This window comes from Pseudophryne corroboree, chromosome 11 (assembly GCF_028390025.1).
Source record: "Pseudophryne corroboree isolate aPseCor3 chromosome 11, aPseCor3.hap2, whole genome shotgun sequence".
Taxonomy (NCBI): domain Eukaryota; kingdom Metazoa; phylum Chordata; class Amphibia; order Anura; family Myobatrachidae; genus Pseudophryne; species Pseudophryne corroboree.
The window spans coordinates 33,303,977-33,326,529 of record NC_086454.1 but is presented as its reverse complement, the minus strand read 5'-3'; the positions used below and the strand labels follow the sequence as shown (position 1 = coordinate 33,326,529).

General features: G+C 41.0%; 1 protein-coding gene across 1 annotated transcript in view; it reads left to right on the top strand.

Annotated features, from left to right (window-relative positions):
• LOC134968628 (extracellular calcium-sensing receptor-like) overlaps window positions 1–22,553 on the top strand; it is a 155,048-nt gene that overhangs the window by 60,599 nt on the left and 71,896 nt on the right. The window contains exons 4-6 of the mRNA XM_063944161.1: window positions 2,482–2,709; window positions 14,983–15,106; window positions 17,431–18,334. Of these exons, the coding sequence (XP_063800231.1) occupies window positions 2,482–2,709; window positions 14,983–15,106; window positions 17,431–18,334 (1,256 nt within the window). The remainder of the gene's footprint in view (window positions 1–2,481; window positions 2,710–14,982; window positions 15,107–17,430; window positions 18,335–22,553) is intronic.

Genomic DNA, 22,553 nt, shown 5'->3' with positions numbered 1-22,553 from the left:
CCGTGCGTTATTTGGGATAGTGATGGTTGGAGTAAGGTTATCTTTAACCACTTAAGTGATGATTTTCCCCACCAAAAAAACGCTCAGAAATTGTCGGGGGGGGGGGGGGGGGGGGGTTTATGAGTGAATTAGGTGAAGAACATGAACCTTATCCAAAATGATTTTAGTAAAAAAAAAAAGACATTTAAAAAGATAATCATTCATTTTTCTCAAACATCAGAACATCAGAAGATAGGAAACATCGGAACATCGGTAACATTGCAACCATCGCAACGTTCTGGCCCCTCTGAGAGCAGCAGCGGAGGGAAGTTTCCCTTCCCTGCAGCTGCTAATACTGTTTATCTGACTGGTTGCATCCTGGAAAGCTGTAAGTGGGTAGCGGGACAGGCAAGCATCATTGTGAGGTGGTTGGTTACCAGAAACATTGGGATGCATAGGGCAAAGTTGGGTCTAAGAGGGCATGAGGGGTAGCATTCTGAGATGAGTTGTATGAAGAGGCACTGTTTAGGGGTTTGTTGGTAAGAGTGAGCAATATTAATTGCATTCCAGAAAGCATGGAAATCCAGAGAAGCGATTTGTTCTGCAGGGTATTCAAATGGTAGATCCACAATAACAAAATCGACAAGCAATGGGCTGACACCGGAAAGGTCAACAGTCAATAATTCAACAGGGTCATTTGGTCAACAGGGACACTAGGTTGACAGGTAATTGGTCAACAGTGACTTGGGTCAACAAGGTTAAAAGATTGACAGGGTTAAGAGGTTGACACATGGTTTTTCATGATTTTTAGGGTTAGGGTCAGAGGTCAGGTTTAAGGTTAGTGGTAGGCTAAAATAATAATACAAAAATGTGTTGACCTTCCTGTGCAAACCATTACAATGTCGACCTTTCAACCATGTTGAACTTAAGGTACAGTAGACAGGTAATAGGTCAGTTTCTTAGGTCAACAAGGTTAAACGCTTGACACTGTAATGGTCAATACAAAAAGGTTGACACTTTTTTAAAATTATTTTAGGCTATGCCCTAACCCTAAACCTAACTATAATCCTAAACTTAACCCTAACTCTAAACCTAACCATAATCCTAAATTTATCCCTAACCCTAAACCTAACCATAATCCTAAACTTAACCCTAAACCTAACCATAGTCCTAAATTTAACCCTAACCCTAAACCTAACCATAATCCTAAACTTAACCCTAAACCTAACCATAATCCTAAATTTAACCCTAACCCTAAACCTAACCGTAATCCTAAATTTAACCCTAACCCTAAACCTAACCATAATCCTAAACTTATCCCTAACCCTAAACCTAACCATAATCCTAAATTTATCCCTAACCCTAAACCTAACCATAATCCTAAACTTAACCCTAACCCTAAACCTAAACATAATCCTAAACTTAACCCTAACCCTAAACCTAACCATAATCCTAAATTTATCCCTAACCCTAAACCTAACCATAATCCTAAATTTATCCCTAACCCTAAACCTAACCATAATCCTAAACTTAACCCTAACCCTAAACCTAACCATAATCCTAAATTTAACCCTAACCCTAAACCTAACCATAATCCTAAACCTAACCCTAAAATCATGAAATGTGTAGACCTTTCTTTGTTACCATTTCAATGTTGGTCTTTTAACCCTGTCAATCTTTTAACCATGTTGACCTATGTCACTATCGAACAATTAGTTGTGTACCTAATGACCCTGTCGACCAAATGACTTTCTAGTGTCAACCCATTGCTTGTTGATCTGTTTACTGTCAATCATTCAATCCACACCCGTTATGCAGAAGATGTTGTGCAAGAGAGAAAGATATCAGTTTTGCTGCTGTATTGAAAATGGACAGAAGTAGGGATCGATAGGAGGGTGGATGCCAGAGGTTGCAATAATCACGGAGGGTGAGGATGACAGAATGGATGTGCTCCAGTAGCATGTGGTGTTAGAAAAAGATGTAGTATGTCAAAAATTTTAAGGTGGACAGAACTACGAGAGAGATTGGATGTGAGGAATACTGCAGAGGGTGGAGATAAGTGTGAAACCTGCATTGGAATTGAGATACTGAGAAAGGAAGATGATAAGTTTCTCTTCTGGACATATTAACCTTTAGTTAACAGCGGGACAGTCATGTGGAGGTCAATTGAACAATTTAGAGGGAGATTTATCAAATCTTGAAAAGAGATAAAGAGAAGTTGCCCATACCAACCAATCAGCTTCTGTAATTATACAGACTGCGGTAGATGAATGACAGAAGCTATGAGCAACATCTCTACTTTATCTGTCTCCAAGGCTCGATACATCTCCCCTTATTTCCTCAAGAGAAGAATATCGTGAGAAAAGACACCTAATCTCTGGCATTATATTAACTGTCCCTAAATCACTGTAATCGTATACTGTTAATTAGATATTTTAATTTGCCAGCATCTAGTACACACTACTATTATTATGTAGCTTCAGTTAATATTTTGTTTTCAAGCTACATCACTATTTGAATAAGGTCACATTTCAATTTCAAGCTGGATCACCTATAGGTTTTAATGAAAATGGAGAATTTGTCACTCCATATGGTATTGTAAATTGGATAACAACAGGAACATGGAAAGCGACAGTTAAACTTCTTGGTGTTCTACATCCATCAGCTAACGAAGATCAGAAGCTTTGGCTCAATGAAAGTGCAATAACATGGAAGAGCGGCGGACATCAGGTTAGCAAAAACTACTGATTAATAAAGTACAGTAAATTATGATATAATACATACAACTGATAAGACAGGCTGATGTTTCTATAAACAGTATACTGTATATGTATAAATGATGCATTCTGATATCATATTTAAAACTGATTCATGTAAAACTATTTCTGGGGGAGATATATCAAACCCTGGAGAGAGATAAAGTGGACGGATAAATAGTACCAGCCAACCAGCTCAGGTCAGTTTTAAAACAAAGACTGTAACATGACAGGCGCTAGTTGATTGGTACTTTATCTCAATCCACTTTGTCTATCTCCATGGTTTGATAATTCTCACACTCTCATATGAAAGATCACTTATAGTCCTTCCACTCACTCTGGTTGAGGCCTAGCAGCCCCCAAGTCCAATGACACGAACAGTGACAGGAAACAGGAAATTGCATCATAACAACTTCCTGTAGGTCACATCCTTGGACTCAGTTATTACTGCTGACATAACAGGAGCATGGGGGATATGTCAGTGTCATTCTATGAGTCATTGTCATTGTGTGTGTCAGTCATCGATAGTGTTTCAAGGAACAGATTTTTTTTTATTAAGATATGTGTATTTTAAAGGATAAGGTACGTATGGTGAAAATCAGTCTATCCTTCCAGGGTCTCAATAATGGAAATGGTCAGATGTAATAATATAACCCATTCCCCCCAAAAATATTATGGACATTAGAATTAGAGATATGCGGTTCAGTTTTTTAGAAATACAAACACTTCTCAAAATTATGGGATCTTAGTGTTCTGAGACCTGGCACAGGTATTTCACCCACACTCAGACCCGATAATGAAGCAAAGCATAGTTTTTCTGTATTAACAAGGAGATTTTATGCTTCTAAGGTGATGGTTCATCCCAGGCAGGGACCAAGATGAATAGTAGTTTCAAACAATAATTGATTGTGAAAAAAGCATTTGCAAGAGGAATCAAGTAAGAGAGCTGTCACCAGTTACACAGTGGACCACTGAAGCCATGATGCTTATGATAGCATTATATCTGCATCCAATTTTCATGATCAGTGCATCGGGTTTTAGACAATTAGTTGAGATCATGTGTACCTGCTATTAAATTCCATCTCAATTATTACCAAGATTGGGAAAGAGGGCACATGTTATCTTAGTCTAGCATAGTGGAGAATACTCTTGGTTTTATGCAAGCTACTGAAATCAATTGAAATTGTAACTAATGAAGTTTGTTCAGACACTGCCAGCCTGAGTGAGGTGATTCCCATAATTAAACAATTGTAAAAAGCAGCTAGAGAAACTAGAAGAAAGAGATGAAAGTAAATGTTTTCACTAAGTATGTAGATCAAGTTTTTTTTAATCACAAGAAGTCAAGGGTTCCAATATCTTATCATCAATAGTTTTTTTATTGAATTTTTGTGATGCAAAACAGGGGTACAGAAGGAAAAAAAGAGGGGGGGGGGATAGGTACATGAATACAGGAGACAACATAATGGCAAACATGTACAAACAGTTCAAAGTCAATCAAACAAGTACATCAAAGAACTTGCAGTGAACCTAAAATAATGGAAGATGGTAAAAAAGGAGAAGAAAAACAGAAGAAAAAGGGAGAAAAAGGCGGCAATGGGCATATTATATATACAGCACTAGAGAGAAGGCCATCTCAGTCTTAGGGGGGGGGGGGGGGGGACCTCATCAGCCGAGAATGCAAGTCTGAGGAATAGGAACGTAGTATCATTGTAGCGCCCTCACCTTCCGTGATAAACAGATGCCAGGGCATCCAACGGACCAGAGGGGATTTAGCGGAGAAGGAGTATGGGATGTACTCAGTCTCCATCAAAAAGTGCAGCTGTATTTTGTGTATAACCTTCAATAGGGGAGGTGATGTGGGTTGCTTCCAGTTTTGGGCTAAGGCGGCACGTGCAGCGAGGCAGATATGTCCTAAAACATAATGTAAATGGGCACCCACGGATCGCGGGTATACATTCAATAAAGCTATAAGGGGGGGAAGGGGACAAATCAAGATTCAGAACTTTATTGATAAGCCCAAATACCTCCACCCAGTACACTTAAATATAGGAACATGTCCAAAAAATATGAAAGAGGTGGCCCACCTCTCCGCAGAGACGCCAACAAAACTTAGAACATGCAGGCCAAATCGTATTCAACCTATCAGGTGTGAGGTATAATCTATGTAGTAACTTGACATGCATTTCGGAGTGATTCAGACATTTAGACATAGTAAAAGACGACAAAAAGATGTGCTGCCATTGGGAATCATGGAGAGTACAGCCAATATCTGCCTCCCACCTGATTTGGGCTCTGGATTTAGAATGGGGATTAGTGACAGTAATGCTCTATACCAGAAGGAAATTTCCCCCTTAGAAGTAGCAGTAAAAAGTCGGCCTATGGCATGTGCAATAACAGGGGGTGGTGGAGTGAGAGTAAGTTGGAGGCTATTCCACCAGTGCTGGATTTGGTAGTATCGAAGCCTCTCAGAGTTAGGCAAAGAGAAGCGTCCCTGAATATCAGAAAAGGAGGCGAGCACAGACCCATTAAACAAATCTCCCAGGACCCCCATCCCCCTGGAACTCCAGTTTGCCAGATTAAGATTAGGGACTAGGGCGGCCACCGCTCGTAATGATACTAAAGACATATTATGATAAGAGGGGGACATGAACATAGTCAACCTGTCCCAGGCCTGTAGCGTGGCTCGGGTAGAGGGAAGGAGGTTTAAGCCCTGTGGGCGCAGGGATTTGGGCAGCCAGAAGAGATCTTTCAGGGGGAAACGGGGACAAGCCGTCTCCTCCAGACACGTCCACCCCGGACGCATATCTCTACAGAATTCCTTAATCTGAGGCAAAAGGCAGGCTTCCTGGTACAGTGAAAGATTAGGCATAGCCAGGCCGCCGGCACTCCTCGGCAGAGACATCCTCGCGCGAGCGAGTTTAGGCGGGCGCGAAGACCATATATAATTGGTAAGAATTGCAGTGGCCTTATCTAGATATTTCTTTGGGAAGATAAAAGGGATAGTACGGAACAGGAACATTAATTTGGGGAGCAACGACATTTTAAAAGCGGCCAGACGCCCCAGCCACGAAATTTCATAATTGAGCCATGATTTGGTGAACAGCTGAAGGGAGGACAACAGAGAGGGAAGATTAACCTCAAAAACAGAAGAGGTAGACGGGGGGATGAAAATACCTAAATATCGTATCGAGGAGGTTTGCCAATTGTAAGAGTACTTAGCGCGAAAGAGGGTCAAGGAATGGGTGAGATTAATGGGCAAAGCATCGGTCTTAGAGGCGTTTAATTTATAATAGGATGCTGCAGAGTACATATCTAAAGTATTGTGTAGATGAGGGAGTGTAGTGCAAGGGTCAGTTACAAATAAAAGAACATCATCCGCGAACAGACAGAGCTTGTGAAGAGAGGAGCCTAATCGCAGTCCAGGGAACTGTGGGTCCGCTCGGAGCTTAGCTGCCAAAGGCTCAATGGCCAGGACAAAAATGAGAGGGGAGAGAGGACAGCCCTGGCGGGTGCCATTGGAAATTGGAAAAGAGGAGGATAAAAAACCATTACTGAAGACCCGGGCCGACGGGGAGCTATACAAGGCTAATATCGAAGAAAGGATGCGATCGCGTAGGCCAAATTTTAATAGAACGTCTCGCATGTAAGACCAGTTTAAGCGGTCAAAGGCCTTTTCTGCATCCAAAGACAGCAGAAGGAGACCGTGCTTAGGGGACAGGGAATCTATAAGGTTAAAAACCCTGCGTGTATTATCAGACGCTTGTCTTCCCGGGATAAAGCCGACCTAATCCGGATGTATCAGGGAGGGGAGTAGGGCATTCAAACGAGAGGCTATTAAATTAGCATATATTTTAATGTCCCCGTTCAATAGCGCAATGGGACGATAATTTTGACAAGAGGTCAAATCTTTGTCTGGTTTGGGGATCGTGATAATACGCACCTCGAGCATCTCCTCAGGGAGGGTACCTCGAGAGGTACCGTCATTGTAAACTGTCACTAGAGAGGGAGCTAGGAGATCTTGGAGCGAAACATAGAAGTCATTAATAAAGACATCGGGGCCCGGCGCTTTACCCCGAGGTAGGGACTTGATCACCTGCAGGATTTCCGATAAGGACCAAGGGGCTTTCAATAATGCTAATTGATCATCTGAAATAGTTGGGAGGCTTATATCAGCTAAGAAGGAGTTGATAAAAGAGGGAGTGGGCTGAGGGGTAGAGGGATCAGTCGAGAGATTATAAAGTTGGGAGTAGAAGTTGGCAAACTGATTCGATATCTCCCTCGGGTTAGAAATTTTGGCGCCTGCAGGGGACACAATAAGCCTGATTCTATTCCGAGCGTGCTGCGCTCTGAGCTTGCGGGCAAGCATTTTCCCCGGCCTGTTCCCCGCTAGATAAAATTTCTGACGCATCCTATTTAGTGAGGCCTGGGTGCGCGTCATAAGTAATTTCTGGAGTTGGGACCTAGTGTCGGCTAGCTCCCTCTGTAGGGTTTTCGTAGGCCTAGATTGATTTTTGTCCTCTAAGTCCTTCAACTTAAGCTCCAAATCGGCCTGGCGTTGTCGATTAAGTTTTTTAAGCTGCGCTCCTGCCTGAATTGCTGCCCCCCTGATAACGGCCTTAAGTGCGCACCAAAAGTTCAGGGTGGACGTGTCCGAAGGGGAATTAAATTCCATATAGGACGAGATACTGTCAACTATGATTTTTTTTGAGACTGGATTAGACAGCAAGTGAGGAGAGAGTCTCCAAGGGTGGGGGGGGAGAATGCTGGCTAGCAACATCCCATTTAAGAGTCAGCGGGGCGTGGTCTGACCAAGTTATAGGGAGAATGTCCATGGATCTGGCAAACTGAAGGGTCCATTTATCCGAAAACATAAAATCAATACGGGAGTAAGAATTGTGGACGGGGGAATAGTAAGTATACTCCCGACCAGTGGGGTTTTGCACTCGCCAAATATCATAGAGGTCAAATTCAGCTAAGAGATTACGAAAGGCTGAGGAGGGAGCGTTTGGGGAGGCTGAAGAGGAGGGAGAGGGCCTGGGAGACCTGTCCAATTTAGGGTCAAGGACTAAATTAAAATCCCCCGTGAGAAGAAGGAAGCCCTTACGAATCTTCTTAATGGCCACACACAACTTACGGATAAAAGCGACTTGGTTTGAATTCGGGGCATAAGCTGAGTCTAGAGTAACCGGCCTATCGTTTAAAAGGCCGCTCAATATGAGATACCAGCCATTTTTATTGGCTATCTGAGAATGCAAGTAAAGGAGATGGAATTCCTAAACAGTATGGCCACACCGTTCCTCTTAAAGGGGCCGTTAGCAAAATAACCCAAAGGGAATCTGCGGTCTTTAAAAATAGGGGGCGCTGCAGATGAAAAGTGTGTCTCCTGCAACGTTACAATATCCGCTTTATACCTAGCAAAATAACCCAAAGCCAGCCTTCTCTTATTAGGGGAATTCAGTCCCTTAACATTCATGAATAGAACCTGAACCATCGGGGCAAACTAATGGATGTTGTGGGCAGTGAATGACCTTGACACATACACAGATAAACTTGTCTCAAACAGTGAATACCTACATCATAATATAGGGGGTGGGGAGGAAAAGGAAGGACAATGGGAGGGAAAAGGAAAGGTACAAACCAAAACGACCCAGTACATCGGGTCGGCATAACTACTGCAAGGAAAACAAAAAAATGCAGTAGTGTATTACCAGGGGGGAACATGTGGCCTAGCGCCACCACCCTTGAACCTGAACAGGAAGAGAGGGAAAAAAAAATAGAAAGCAGGAACAAATATGCCTGCCAACAGTACAAATTAGAACCGAAAACAGATACATATAGTCTAAGATATAAACAAGGAGATGGGACTCCATTAGCACAACTACGAGCAGGACAACTCACGTGACCTCAACATGGAGAATGACTGAGTCCCTTCTATGACAGCGGTAAAGGACAAAGTTCAAAGTGAAAGCCAAAGCTGAAGGAGTCGACATCAGGCTGCGGACCATTCCGATTGAAGAGTTGGCTGCTTCTTGGATCCAGGAGGCAGCGTGTCAGAGATATCCCACTCCGCCAGCAATTTGACTCCAGCCTCCAATGAAGTCACTGTGTAGAACTTGTTTTCATACGAGATGATGAGCTTCACCGGAAAACCCCATCTATAAGTGATGTCTTGATCGCGAAGTGCCAAAGTTATAGGAAGGAATGATCGTCGTTTGACCAAAGTCAGGGCAGAGAAATCCGGAAAAAGTTGTAATCCGCCAAGCACATCCGATTCGGAGTCACCCGCCTCCCTAGCCGCTTTAGGATGCGTTCTTTAGTTGTGAAAAAATGCACTCTCATGAGCTTATCTCTCTGGAGTGAGGGAGCAACAGAGCGTGGTTTAGGCAGTCTATGAATCCTGTCTATAAGCAGCTCTCTGGTGTCGGCTCCAGGCAGAAGTTTCCGGAACAACGCGGTAGCATAATCCTCCATCTCGGAATTCCGCACTGAGTCTGGAATGCCTCGGATCTTTATATTATTGCACCGGGATCTGCCCTCTATATCTGCCATCTTGAGTTTAAACGCCTCAAGGTCATTTTGCTGCTGATCGTGGCCGCTATAAGGTCATTATGGGACGAGACCAGTTTCTCTACTTTCCGTTCTAAATGGTCCGTACGGTCTCCTATAGCGTGCAGCTCCGTCTTAACCTCCCGAACAGCGGCCGTGAGATCTTGAGTCAACTCAGACTTGAACGCTGAAAGGGCCTGGTACAGAGTTTTGACCGTGAGAGGGGCATCAGAGTCAGGATCAAACCCCGGCATAGAGGCAGGGCTGCAGGGGGTATCCTGTGCAGAAGCGGCACTCGGGGGCTTCCGTATAGAAGAGGCAGTATGGGCCGCTTTCTGAGGTGGAAAAGATATTCTGGGAGGCAGCACCCCTTTAACCTTTTTCGGAGGCATTCTAATGGAATGAGATTCCGTAAGCGGGATGGCGATGATAAAGGAGCGCAGACTCTCGTAGAATATATGACGGAGAGTTAGGTAAGCATAAAGAACAAGGGTGGTGGCGGACAAGCGGTCTGAACTACATCAGAAGATCGGTGTCACACAGGGCCAGGCAGAGGATCATCTACAGCCTGCAGCACCCAGTCGGTAGGCTCCCAGCCGGGAGAGAGGGGTGAGAGGTCAGACACACAGCCAGGATCCAGCAGCACTGCACCCGAGGTGATAGGAGACAAGGCTGCACTAATAAGGCAAGGCTTCTCTCCAGGGACTCCCCAGTAGCAGAGTGCAGGGGCCAGCAGGCAAGAGAGGGGCCAGTAGATGATGTTGGCCACCCAGGAGTGCAGGCAGGCCGGATAAAGGCCAGCTCCGGGATTCCACTCCAATAGGGCACTTCCGGCGGGGAGGAGGCACAAATCTAGGCCGCGGTTCCCGGTTCTCATGTAGGCCACGGTCGGCCGTAGCATCCAGGAAGGCAGCAGGCCCCTCCGCTACTCCATGGGAGGGCGTCTAGGTGATCCGGGGTGGATACGGGCGCAGCCGGTGCCCGCCGGAGCGGGACGGAGCAGCCGAAGAGGAGGTCGGGTGAAAGAAGATGGCCGCCGGGAGGAGAGGGGCAGATGGAGACACGCCGTAGCCGCAGCTCTGGAGGGCAGACGAGGGTCTCACCGCCGGTCCCGGAGCCTTAGAGCAGGTGAGAGACAGCTGGGGAACCTCGTCAGGGGCAGGAGGGAGACACCGCAGATCCCAGTCCGGCTCCAGCACTTTCTCGGAGCTCACGGCTGGGAAAGCGCTAAACTCAAGGCCCCGGTCTCAGCAGGGATAGTAGGCCTCGGTCGGAAACAGTCACAGGGGGCCTCCCCGGGACCGACACGCCAAGCAGGGCCACGGGTGGGACAGCGCAGGGTAAGATAAGCCGCAGGGGCCAATTATTTAATATAAAACAGGCCTCTGGCAACAGGAGCTCTAATAGTGCACGTCCACACAGAGCCAGATCCAGGCCATGCCCCCGGGTTCCAATATCTTGACATTGGATCCTTACATTTTGGCAACCATGCCAGATCCTATGTTTAAGTCATATACAACATCTTTCTTTCCAAATGACTCTGATCTTAAGAGATGCAAAGAGCTCCTTGGGAGCAAGTTGTCAGCTCAAGTGGTACATGACATAATGATGTCTCCTGCTTCAGCTTCTCCTGCTTCAACTGCTGCTGCCACAAAAAACTGACCTTTTCCAAGGGAGCCACTGGTGGTGATGAAGATGAGTCATCTCAGTGCACCAGAGTGAAATAACATTATGACACCTGTCATGCTTAAAAGAATTGCCCATAAATATTGACCCCTCTACTATGACTCAATCTGATACAGTAAGCATCAATAGGATGGTGGAGGATTATTTTAATGATAATGTACAAATTAGCATGTCACACAGTCCCTTTAAATACTAAGAGAAAAAAAGTCAATTTGGTCACACAACCTCTTGATCATATTATTTTTATATTATAACATAAAATACAGTATTCTGCTATGTTATGTATATTACTTTGAGGTATGTTTTTGGGTGACAATAGTTCTTAGGGTATGTGTCAGCAAATTCAGAGTCTAACACTCAAGATTGGTGAGATCATGATGTGGATTCAGATAAGTTATATTTTCTTTTTTTGGTACGAGTCATGACATTACTGCACTCTATTTAAATTTTTGCATGAGGCACAGTGTTTTTGAAAAAATTCTTCACTTCTGTGCACTTCGTGGGGTATATTTACTAAGGTCCCGATTTTGACCGAGATGCCGTTTTTTCTTCAAAGTGTCATTTCGGTAATTTACTAAGCAAAAATCTCGGCAGTGATGAGGGCATTCATAATATTTTGGAAGTCCTAGTAAAAAATCACGAATCAATACACCATCGGTCAAATACGCCTGCAATTTGGTAGAAATCGGTAATTTACTAAAAAGTGCAAATCACAAACACTGCCGACAATAGCCAAACACTGCTGTGCAGAAATACAATTCGTGAAAAAGTGCTAAAAAAAAACAGACCTGCTTTTTTATCCCGTGTTTGGATAGGCATGAGTGAGGTGAGGTTACTTTCGGTCACCCGCTGACCACAAAGTTCCCACCATTGGTTACAATGGAGCGCATAGGCGCTACATTGTAACACTGCCGTGTGCCGCCTGTCATACAGTACAGGAGCACACAGCCGATCAGGAGGATGCCACAACGTGGCGTTCCCTGATTGGCTGATGGAACCCTCTTAGACATAAGTCAGAGGGGGTTTCTGGCATTCGGGGAAAGGGGTCCCATGTGAAAAAATGGGGCCCCTTTCAGTGCGAGGTCGGGTGTCCGTTTTTTTATTTTGACAAGTACCTGGATTACAAATGGATTACAAGAAGAAGAGCCTTCTACACTGGATTTTGTGAGTATAATTTTTTCCACAGGTACCCCATGGATTCTACATAGAGAAGAGGACCGACCCTTGTGTGAACATAAGGTAAGTATGTGTATATGGATGTATGTATTAAAGTTATGCTTTCAAGGTGTGTGTCTTATGTTTTTATTGGGGTATTTTTTTAGTAGTAGTACTACAGGTACCAGCGGGCCCGGTTTTCCTCCGCATGCTGGTACTTGTGGTTCTCCAAGTACCAGCTTGCGGGGGAGGCTTGCTGGGACTTGTAGTACTGCTACTAAAAACAATATTCATTTTTTAACACAACGGCTATCAGCCTCCCATCCGCAGCCCTTGGATGGGGGGGACAGCCTCGGGCTTCACCCCTGGTCCTTGGGTGGCTGGAGGGGGGGGACCCCTTGATTGAAGGGGTCCCCACTCCTCCAGGGTACCCCGGCCAGGGGTGACTAGTTGGTTATGTAATGCCAGGGCCGCCGGGACCTATATAAAAGTGTCCCCCGGCTGTGGCATTATGTATCTGGCTAGTGGAGCCCGGTGCTGGTTTCAGAAATACGGGGGACCCCTATGCTTTTTGTCCCCCATATTTTTGGAACCAGGACCAGGCGCAGAGCCCGGTGCTGGTTGCTTAGATATGGGGGAACCTCTATCATTTCTCCCCCCATATTTTTGCAACCAGGATCGGCTCAAAGAGCCCGAGGCTGGTTTGGCTTAGGAGGGGGGACCCCACGCAATTTTTTATTTTATTTTAACACTGTTTTTTTTTTTTAACAAGGTGCACAATGAAGCCCAGCACGGATCTCTCAGATCCGGCCGAGATTCATTGTATTAAAGTCGGCAGTGTCACTCACGTAAAACACTGCCTAAAAAAACGAATGACATCGACATCGGTAAAACCGAAAATGCAGAATACGGCAGTTTAGTAAATTAGTTGTACTAAATTCAAAAAGTTGCATATTTACACTTTCGATGTCATTCGTGATTGAACTTTGACCTCAAACGGGAAAATACGATTTTTAGTAAATTTACCCCCTTGTCTTTCTTTTACACTGGTTTCCATGCACTTTCAACAAGATGCTTCCAAGGAATCATTCTCTATAACGCAATTGTTTTTTCTATTATATATAGATGTAGCCATGCTTTGGAAGTTTTTCACACACTTACATATAATCTACATTGTAATTGTTGTTTTTAAAATAATTTTCTAGCATGTCTCCTGTACAATATTCAAATAACTATGAGGAATCCAAATTAGTCACAATTAAGAGAAGATTGCTGTAACAATGCATCACAGTAACAGCTCACTGTAACCAAAGACAAAATAATATAGATTACATAGGTATTTGGGTATAATGGGGCTTATGCAGAGGTACAGTAGGTGAAATCCAAAAGAGGGACAAAAAATGAGCAACTTGTTCCTAGAAAAAACCATGTGGCAATGTAAGAGATGCAAAAAAATTATTTAGCTGAAAATTAAATATTTCATGGTTACATAAGACCTTTGGAAGTTGATGCAGGAGCAAGGGTACTTATCCAAACATATAATCTGTAAAATGGTTAATTAATAATATTCCAAGGATTGATTATTTACATTTAAACAACATTTAAATATAATAATTGACACAATTCTTTACACGTTATGTTTCATGGCCACAGCTTAGCTAAATTTATTGCTAATTAATAGTCAGTAGTACAGCTTACTAGATATATGTTAACGGAAAGATCAAGTAAACTATTTCTTTACAATAATTGTTAAAATAATACATTGAAATTAAAATGAAATGACATATAAACTACATAAACTATTAAAAGTAAAAACGCATTAACTTAGGAGCAAAACTACACCTCCCACATATAATAGAATGTAAAACTAAGTTATAATAGATTTACATTTTATTATATGTGGGAGGTGTAGTTTTGTAACTAAGTTATAATAGATTAAAAATGCATGAACAATAAATTTCATATTTCAATTATATGACAAAGAAAGTAAGGATAAACTGGATTTTTTAAATAACAAATGACAAAAATGTGTAGACAATGCTGCTATTGATATTATGTATTCTCTAAGAAACAAATATATACATAAAAATACAAAAATACTCTAAAAATCTATAGTAATTACATATGACATTAAAAATATCAAACTAGTACAATATAAAATTATAAAAAATATAAATTATAAAAAAACTGAATATAGATATACAACAGGCCAATAATGTTACAATTATATCCTGTTTCATAAGAAAATGCTACATTGTCAGCACAAGGGACTGTCCAACATCATAAACCAGAGAGGAGTAGACTTTACTGGACAATTAAGAACATTTATGAAAATACAAAACTGCACTGCAATTGTAATTTTGTGCTGTTCCACACTTATAAACAAAGAATACAACAATTTCTATGAAGAAGAAAAAGATGTACCGATTGTAACAAAAATGTTCTAAATAAACAGATGTTATGCATGTATTAAAGACAGCCCCATCTCCTCTCACTTACATGATTAGTATACTACACTAGTCTAGACAGAGTTTAGTTTTAGGATAAAAAGAGACAAGATTAAATGATTCAAGAGGGTAGTTTAAAAGTGGAAGTGGAAAGGACATTCAACCATGTGCATTGCCAGTTGCTCCTGGAAAATGGGATCTATACTTCAGGTGTATCTTGCATTTTGAAGAAGGGGCACATGTATGTGAATGTGTTTGGTGGCCATTTAGGTAATTATCTTTTTTCACTTTGCTGTTTTAAAATGACATACTGTACAGTTTGCCATTTAGATGTATAGTTTAAAAATTTCTATAAAAAAGAAACAAAAACATTCTCAAATTATGGGTTCATAAATATATTGTGTCCATTATAGATTCCAGACTCTCGATGCTCAATAATGTGTTTGCCTGGGAACAGAAAGATCCCAAGACCCGGTTCAAAGCCCTGCTGCTGTGACTGTGTCCCATGCTCTGAGGGAGAAATATCCAATACAACTGGTATTTTGTTATGTGCTCTATAAACAAATAAATGTATGAATTTATATGTCTAATTACACATTTATATCAATAGGTCTTGAAAAATGTTAATAGATTTTTAACAAATATTTTTTAACTGAAGTTATTGAACTTTGGACACATTTTAACTTAGCTAATTAAAAATATGTTGCTGATAAAACAACAATAAACTTTATACATTTAATTAATAAAAATAAATAAATTAAGAGGCTAATTGGGGAATTAAGAGGCTAATTGGGGAAATAAGAGTTAAAAAAGATTATATTTATTTTACAGTAGCCCAAATTCTTTTCATCCATCATCACATTTACCCACAATAAATAAAACACAGTAAAACACGAAGCACTGAGGACCAATGGAGACTACAAGGTGGGAGCAGTCTGGAAGGATGAATACTTTATAACTTATTGTACTCCACCTAAAACTAGATTTATTTTAACCTTGATTGCAGCATCGTTAGCACATTATTATCAAGACACATTTTTTTTTAAATGTTGATATAATAAACATTAGACAAGCAAAATTAGTCATTAAAAAGTAATCAAACAACAAATGGGAACAAAACAAATATTTGCAAAACAGTTTTAACAATATTGCCCATTAGTTGTTATCACCAACCATTAAGAAATTCAAAATGTTCTTCCTAATGCATGCTTTTGAATGGTTATAAAAATCCCATCTAATTGGATGCATAATTTCCTTGTAATGTATTTGAATATTTTAATATAATTTTGTGATTCGTTGAAAATTTCAACAAATTAGTTCATTTATTCTATAAAAAGTATATCTGAAAAATTATCACTAAGTGAACACCAGGAAAGTGATGCTGAAGGCAGGAAAAAAAACAAATGCAGAAAAAAAGATAATGTTGAAAGCAAAATAATGAATCAATATATGTTATATCATTCTATCAATTTAGAGCAAAATTATTCTTTTTTTAAGAGCACATTATAAATATATATTTTTTAAATATACCCGCCTTTAGTAAAATTAAATTAAGAAAATATCAAAGTTGATATACCTACCAATGTATAAAAAAATCAAAACACTTAATATACAGTCTTAATAGTATTTTAACAAAGCCTAATAAATCAATGTAGCAATTGTTTAATATTAATATCACCATTACACTCCCAAAAAATGTGTCATTAGGATAAATCTATGTGTTCTTAATTCTTGCCTTTGATGTCTGTCATCATATCCTACATGTAAGCAAAGGAAGCTGATTTAGAAGTCCAAAAGTAAATAGACTTAGAAACATAGAAACATAGAATTTGACGGCAGATAAGAACCACTTGGCCCATCTAGTCTGCCCCTTTTTTTTATCCTTTAGGTAATCTCAACCCTTTTTGAACATTAATTCTTTGTAAGGATGTTCATATGCTTATCCCAAGCATGTTTAAATTACTTCTAGAAATATATAACTTCACAAATCTTGTTTGTTGTCTGAACAAACTGAAGAGTGAAATGCCGATGTGGAACCATGGCTTGCAAGGAATATGCTTCCTACCTGTGTCCAACCTGCTTTGGGAACATGTATACAGTATGTCTAGCTCCCATAGTTTACTCAAGCAAGGACATAAAACTCAACTGATGTTAATAGTAGGCATTCTGTGATCATGTCCTTATATATGACATTTCTCCCCTAAATACCTTATGCAGTACAGTTATACACAGTAACTGCAACAGTTAGTGCTTAGTAATTATGTCTGTGTATGAATCTGTAGGAGTACTGGTTCAGTAATCAAGTCGGGGTGGTATGGAGTACCATTAAGAAATATAGGGGTGGTATGCAGTACCACTAGCCCACCACTGGGGCATAATTTATAAGGGGCATTTTTGTGTGTGAGACATAAAATGGTGTCAGTGGCATAACTGTGTGTGGCATAATATGTAATAGGCATTACATTGTGTGGTATAATATGTAAGGCATTACAGTGTGTGGCATAATGTGTAATGGGCATTATGGTGTTTGGCATAATGTGTAATGGGCATTATGGTGTTTGGCATAATGCGGCCATGCCCCTATTGTCATGTAGCCACTCGCTTAGTTTCATGTGACCACGTCCCATCATGACACATGACCATGCCCATTTTTACTATCAGTACCACTAAGAAAAAAATTCTACTTGCACCACTGATCTAAAGTGAATAAACAAACTTTACTTAGCTGCTTTTAATATATTATCTATTTAAAATGTTGCCTTGTGATGCTCCTCAAGTTGTGCTGTTTTTGTTATTGAAAAGTACACAAAACTGTGTCCAATATCAGCAATTTGACTTTGTTAATTATGTCACTTTTGCAGACAGTGAAAATTGCCAAAAGTGCCAGGATGATGAGTGGCCGAACGTAAAGAGGGATTTGTGCGTTCCTAGAAATGAAGACTTTCTGTCCTACACAAGTGATTGGATCTCTGCAGTATTTATTTCTGTCTCAGTTTTCTGCTTCTTTATCACCCATCTAATATTGGGGATATTTATCTCACATCGGCATACACCTATAGTAAAAGCTAATAACAAGACCCTCAGCTTCCTTCTCCTAGTCTCCATCATGCTGAGTTTCCTCTGTGTCTTCCTGTTCCTTGGCCGTCCTGTGGATGTAACCTGCATGCTGCGTCAGGTCTCCTTTGGAATCCTCTTCTCAGTAGCTGTCTCGTCTGTGTTGGCCAAAACTATAATGGTTTGCATCGCTTTCACAGCCACCAAACCTGGCAGTGTGTGGAGACAATGGATGGGAGTGACACTGCCCAATTGTGTTGTCTTTATTTGTTCATCTGTCCAAGTTATAATCTCTATTATTTGGTTGTCACTCTCTGCCCCCTTCCAGGAGCTGGACACACACTCCTATCAGGGAAAGATCATCATTCAGTGTAATGAAGGCTCTGTGATTGGGTTCTACTCAATCCTGGGATACATGGGAATTCTGGCTGCTGTGAGCTTTGTTACAGCATTTGTAGCACGGACATTACCGGACAGCTTTAATGAGGCCAAGTACATCACCTTCAGCATGCTGGTGTTCTGCAGTGTCTGGGTTGCCATGATCCCGGCATATCTGAGCACCAAAGGGAAATACATGGTGGCTGTGGAGATCTTTTCCATACTGACCTCAAACGCTGGACTTTTAGTCTGTATATTTCTTCCCAAATGTTATATTATTTTATGCAGGCCTGAACTGAATACAAAAATGTATTTGCTTCAAAACAGAAATAGGTAATTGTAATACTGTAGTCTGCTGTACACAACACTAAGCCAAATGTTAAATGTATAAATTTGTGCAGAGTATACAGTATATTAACATATATTAGATGAATTCATTCCATGTTAAACAAATTGAACAGCAAATCAAAATAACTGTATTTGTTTCTATAATAAAAAATGAAAAATAATAATGTGTTAAAAAATTAAAGTTGGGCCATGTTTTTTAACAAAATATCATTCTGCGAATATGCCCTTTAATTTATTGCATGTACAGTATAAGCTTATAATCACAGCTAATATTATACAGGCAACATGTATGGCAAATAAGGAAAATTGTTCATAAATCCATTTATATGTTTAATCTGTCATGCCAATATCTGTGAAACTAGCATGCAAAACGTGTTGTAAAAATGATGCAATACATTTATACTCTGACCTAATACAGTTGGTGTAGTTCACATCGTATTCAGCCAGTATCACAGGTCTATTATTCTATGCTGCAAAGTCAGAAAAATATAGATCTCACCAAGGGCAAACACTAGAATTATAGGTGCGGCTTCCAAATATTAACCAACAACACATCTAAACATGGGACCACATTTTAGAAAATAATAAATCAATAAGCATAAATAGGAAACAATTACAGCAAAAATAGTGATGATAGATGGGAAGAAATGGGTAAAAGTGAGAAAATTTAGATGGACATACCATTAGAACTTGGAAGTGGTATATTCACTGTCTAGCTACAAATGAGCTAATAATTAAATTAGTATTTTCAAGAAAGGTATGTCTTGTGTATCCACATTTAATTTATTTGATGATGCAAATAGGTTTATTAGAAATCATAAATCAGTAGCAAGATTGAATAGTTATGATGCAAATTCAAATTTTACAAAGTTGAAACTGAAATGTTTATACTGCCCAAGAATCCTGTGGAACTATGTAGAAACATTTTATGAATTGTTAAAAATGGATTTAGCCAATTTATTTCAGATAAAGGAAACAAAAAAAATGACAACTTAACAAAAGTTGTAAGGAATGCTATAAAATTATCCTAATCTTAATATAAAAAATATAGATAAGAGAGGGGCTTTGACCTATTTGGCCAGGACAAATATTTAAAAGAGGCATATATATTGTTGATGGAAAAAGAAGTGTAAAGGGCCGTACTCACGGGGGAGATGTGTTCATCTCCCCCGCTCAGCACAGTGCGATGTGTGCTTTCACCTTGCGGGTGAAATGAGCGATGTCCTAGATTGAGCCTGCATGCATGCCAATCTAGCACCGGCGATAGCGATGCACAGGGCTGTGCATCGCTATTGCTGGGGGGACTACACACTAAAGATCCATGCTTAAAATCTAAGCAATCTAGTCAGATTGCCTTGATTTTAAGCATGGATCTCTCCGTGAATACCTGTCTGCCTCTGGAGTGCCACTCCTAGAGGGGCCAGGTGTTTGTGCCGCCCACTAGTCATACAGCTACCTCATTGCACCTCTTTTTCTTCTTTGCATCATGTGCTGTTTGGGGCCTTTTTTTTATATCTGCCCTCCTGTCTGACACTGCAGTGCCACTCCTAGATGGGCCAGGTGTTTGTGCCGCCCACTTGTGTCGCTTAGCTTAGTCATCCAGCCACCTCGGTGCAACCTTTTGGCCTAAAAACAATATTGTGAAATGTGTGGTGTTCAGAATAGACTGGAAATGAGTGGAAATGAATGTTATTGAGGTTAATAATACCGTAGGATCAAAATTACCCCCAAATTCTGTGATTTTAGCTGTTTTTATGTTTTTTTCAAAAATCATCCAGATCCAAAACCAAAACATGAAAGGGTGGTTTTGGCAAAACCAAGCCAAAACCGAAACACGAGCGAGGAATTAGAATCAAAACACAAAAAGTGCCCGCCGCACATCTCTAATTTTTTGTTGGTGAGCAGGTGGGTTATTTGACAGTTTTTTTCAGTCCATTTGTCTTGCCCTACTCTTACCCTTATTCATGAGTGCTAGACAAATGGACTAAAAACCTCTCAAATCACCCACCGGCTCACCAACAAAAAACACCCGAAACGGGGCTGTAAAACTACCCTATAACCTTTTTTTCACAGGTGCCACCTAGAAATCAGTAGCGCTCATATATCTTGTACATCTTAATATTTTTTAATGAGCAGCTTTCATATATTAGCGCAGAGGTATTTCTAAATTCATTTTGATAGCTCTAATATGTTAATGCAGCAGGAGCTCTAGTATGGTACTGCAACTGGAGGCGTCACACCTCCTGCATGCATTAGTGATCCGAGATGAATCGGATCATCTTTGACACTATCGGCTCATGGGGCCACACAAGCCGGCTGCCGCAGATGCTACAAAGAGGCCAGGAAATCTCCGGCGCCGTCCCCTCCCCGCCCCCAAACAGCATCAGACTGTAAATTACTGACAGTCTAATGCCACAGTGCAACCAACATCGCAGACCACTAATGCTTATGTGCAGTATGGGTCCCGTGCATACACAAAGTACTGTACATTGGTACTTTGCGGCATGCACTGATTCAGCATCAGGGTGTGAATTAGGCCCCATGTACTCATCATTGGTGTGCACTTGCACCTATCCTATACTAGATGCAAAAGAATTATCTCCTACACTTTCACTTAGAGCTCTGCATAGGATGTATGCACATGAAAATGCCTCTCCTAGCTGCAGCGCCCCGTTAGAACCCAGTTCCACCTCTTTGGTTATAAGTGCAGATGCGATCTCATGTGTACACCTATTTTTGGAGTGTGTGCAGTGTGAGTTCATACAGGATACCCACCACAAATAAATGTATGTGCAGCTCTGAAGCAGGCTCCATCTACCAGTGTGTGTAACAGTGAGTACGGCTGTACCTGCTAAATCTTCAATAAAACCACTCCACTGGTTAAGTAACTGGGCTGTTCATAATTGTAAGGCATCCACTACTGTGTTGTACACAGACTCTGCTACATCCTCAGGCCTGTACACACATATTTCAAACAACTTATTTTAAGGAGTGGTGCTACCACCTAGGGTGAGCCCTATGGCACCTGTATTTGGCTTATATGGTGCCCCTGGAAGGCATCCTGCAGCCTAGAAAGCCACTACAGAGCTGCCTTTTCCTGGTCCCATTGGCCCTTTCCCCTCATCATGACATCATGAAGTCACATGTTAAGGTTGGGGCCTGCATAGGGTGGATTATCATGGAAAATATGGGGTGGTGCCTATCTGTGTACAGGGCGCATATAACACTTATTACATAAAATACATCCCTTTTTGATGAGGAATACAATTATCCTTCGTATAGAGGCTTGAGATCTTCTCTGATACGTGTTTTTTTTTCCTCTCGGAGTATCATACAATGGTCCCAATGTTCATAAAAGACAAAAAGGAAAGGAACAAATGTGTAGAACAATTTCACACCACTCTGGATATTTTCACAATTCAAAGAGAAAGTGCTCTATTTGTGACCCGGTGGACCTTGGCTGTTTGCCCGCATTGATGTGCAGTGGTGTCTGAGACTGACAAGCAGGAGACGGGAGGACGCTATATGCGGCGGCTTGAAGACGGGAGCTGAATCAACCTCCAGCGCTTGCAGCGCGCAGAGCTCCGGGAGCGGGACTGACACCTCTCTCTCCAAAATCAGTTAAGGTGTGTGCACGAGAGCCAGTTTCAGTGGGAGACGGAGGACGCCATTCGTGGTAATTGAAGCGGGAGCTTTATTCTACAGGTGCTTGCGATGCACTAGAGTCCCAGGTGTTATATCAATTCCTCCATGACTATTGAACGGTTATCCCATAAGTAAAGAACCATCTGTTTATGTGAGCAATTGGATAAGTTTTATCATCGAGAGATATATATAAACAAAGGCTCCAAATATATCACACCATATGATATCTAATCATGAATTATTCATGAGCACATCTGATGGGAATGTCCTAATTGAAAATTAAAAACAAGGACGTTATCAATGTTTAGCCCACTGCGGTCACTGCTAGTTATATGATCCACCTCTTATGCTCAATAGTAGTTTTATTATTATTATTTAAGTAATGTTATAGTTTTATTTATATGCGCATATTACAGTTGTTAATGAACTATTTATGTGTTCACATTTGATTGATTTTATAGATAATAAAATTATCTTGTAATTATAACTATTTCTTGAGTTCATTCATGTTCTGTTGCCTCTAATTGAGTCTAAATAGCGCAAGGGGTTTTTCAGTTTA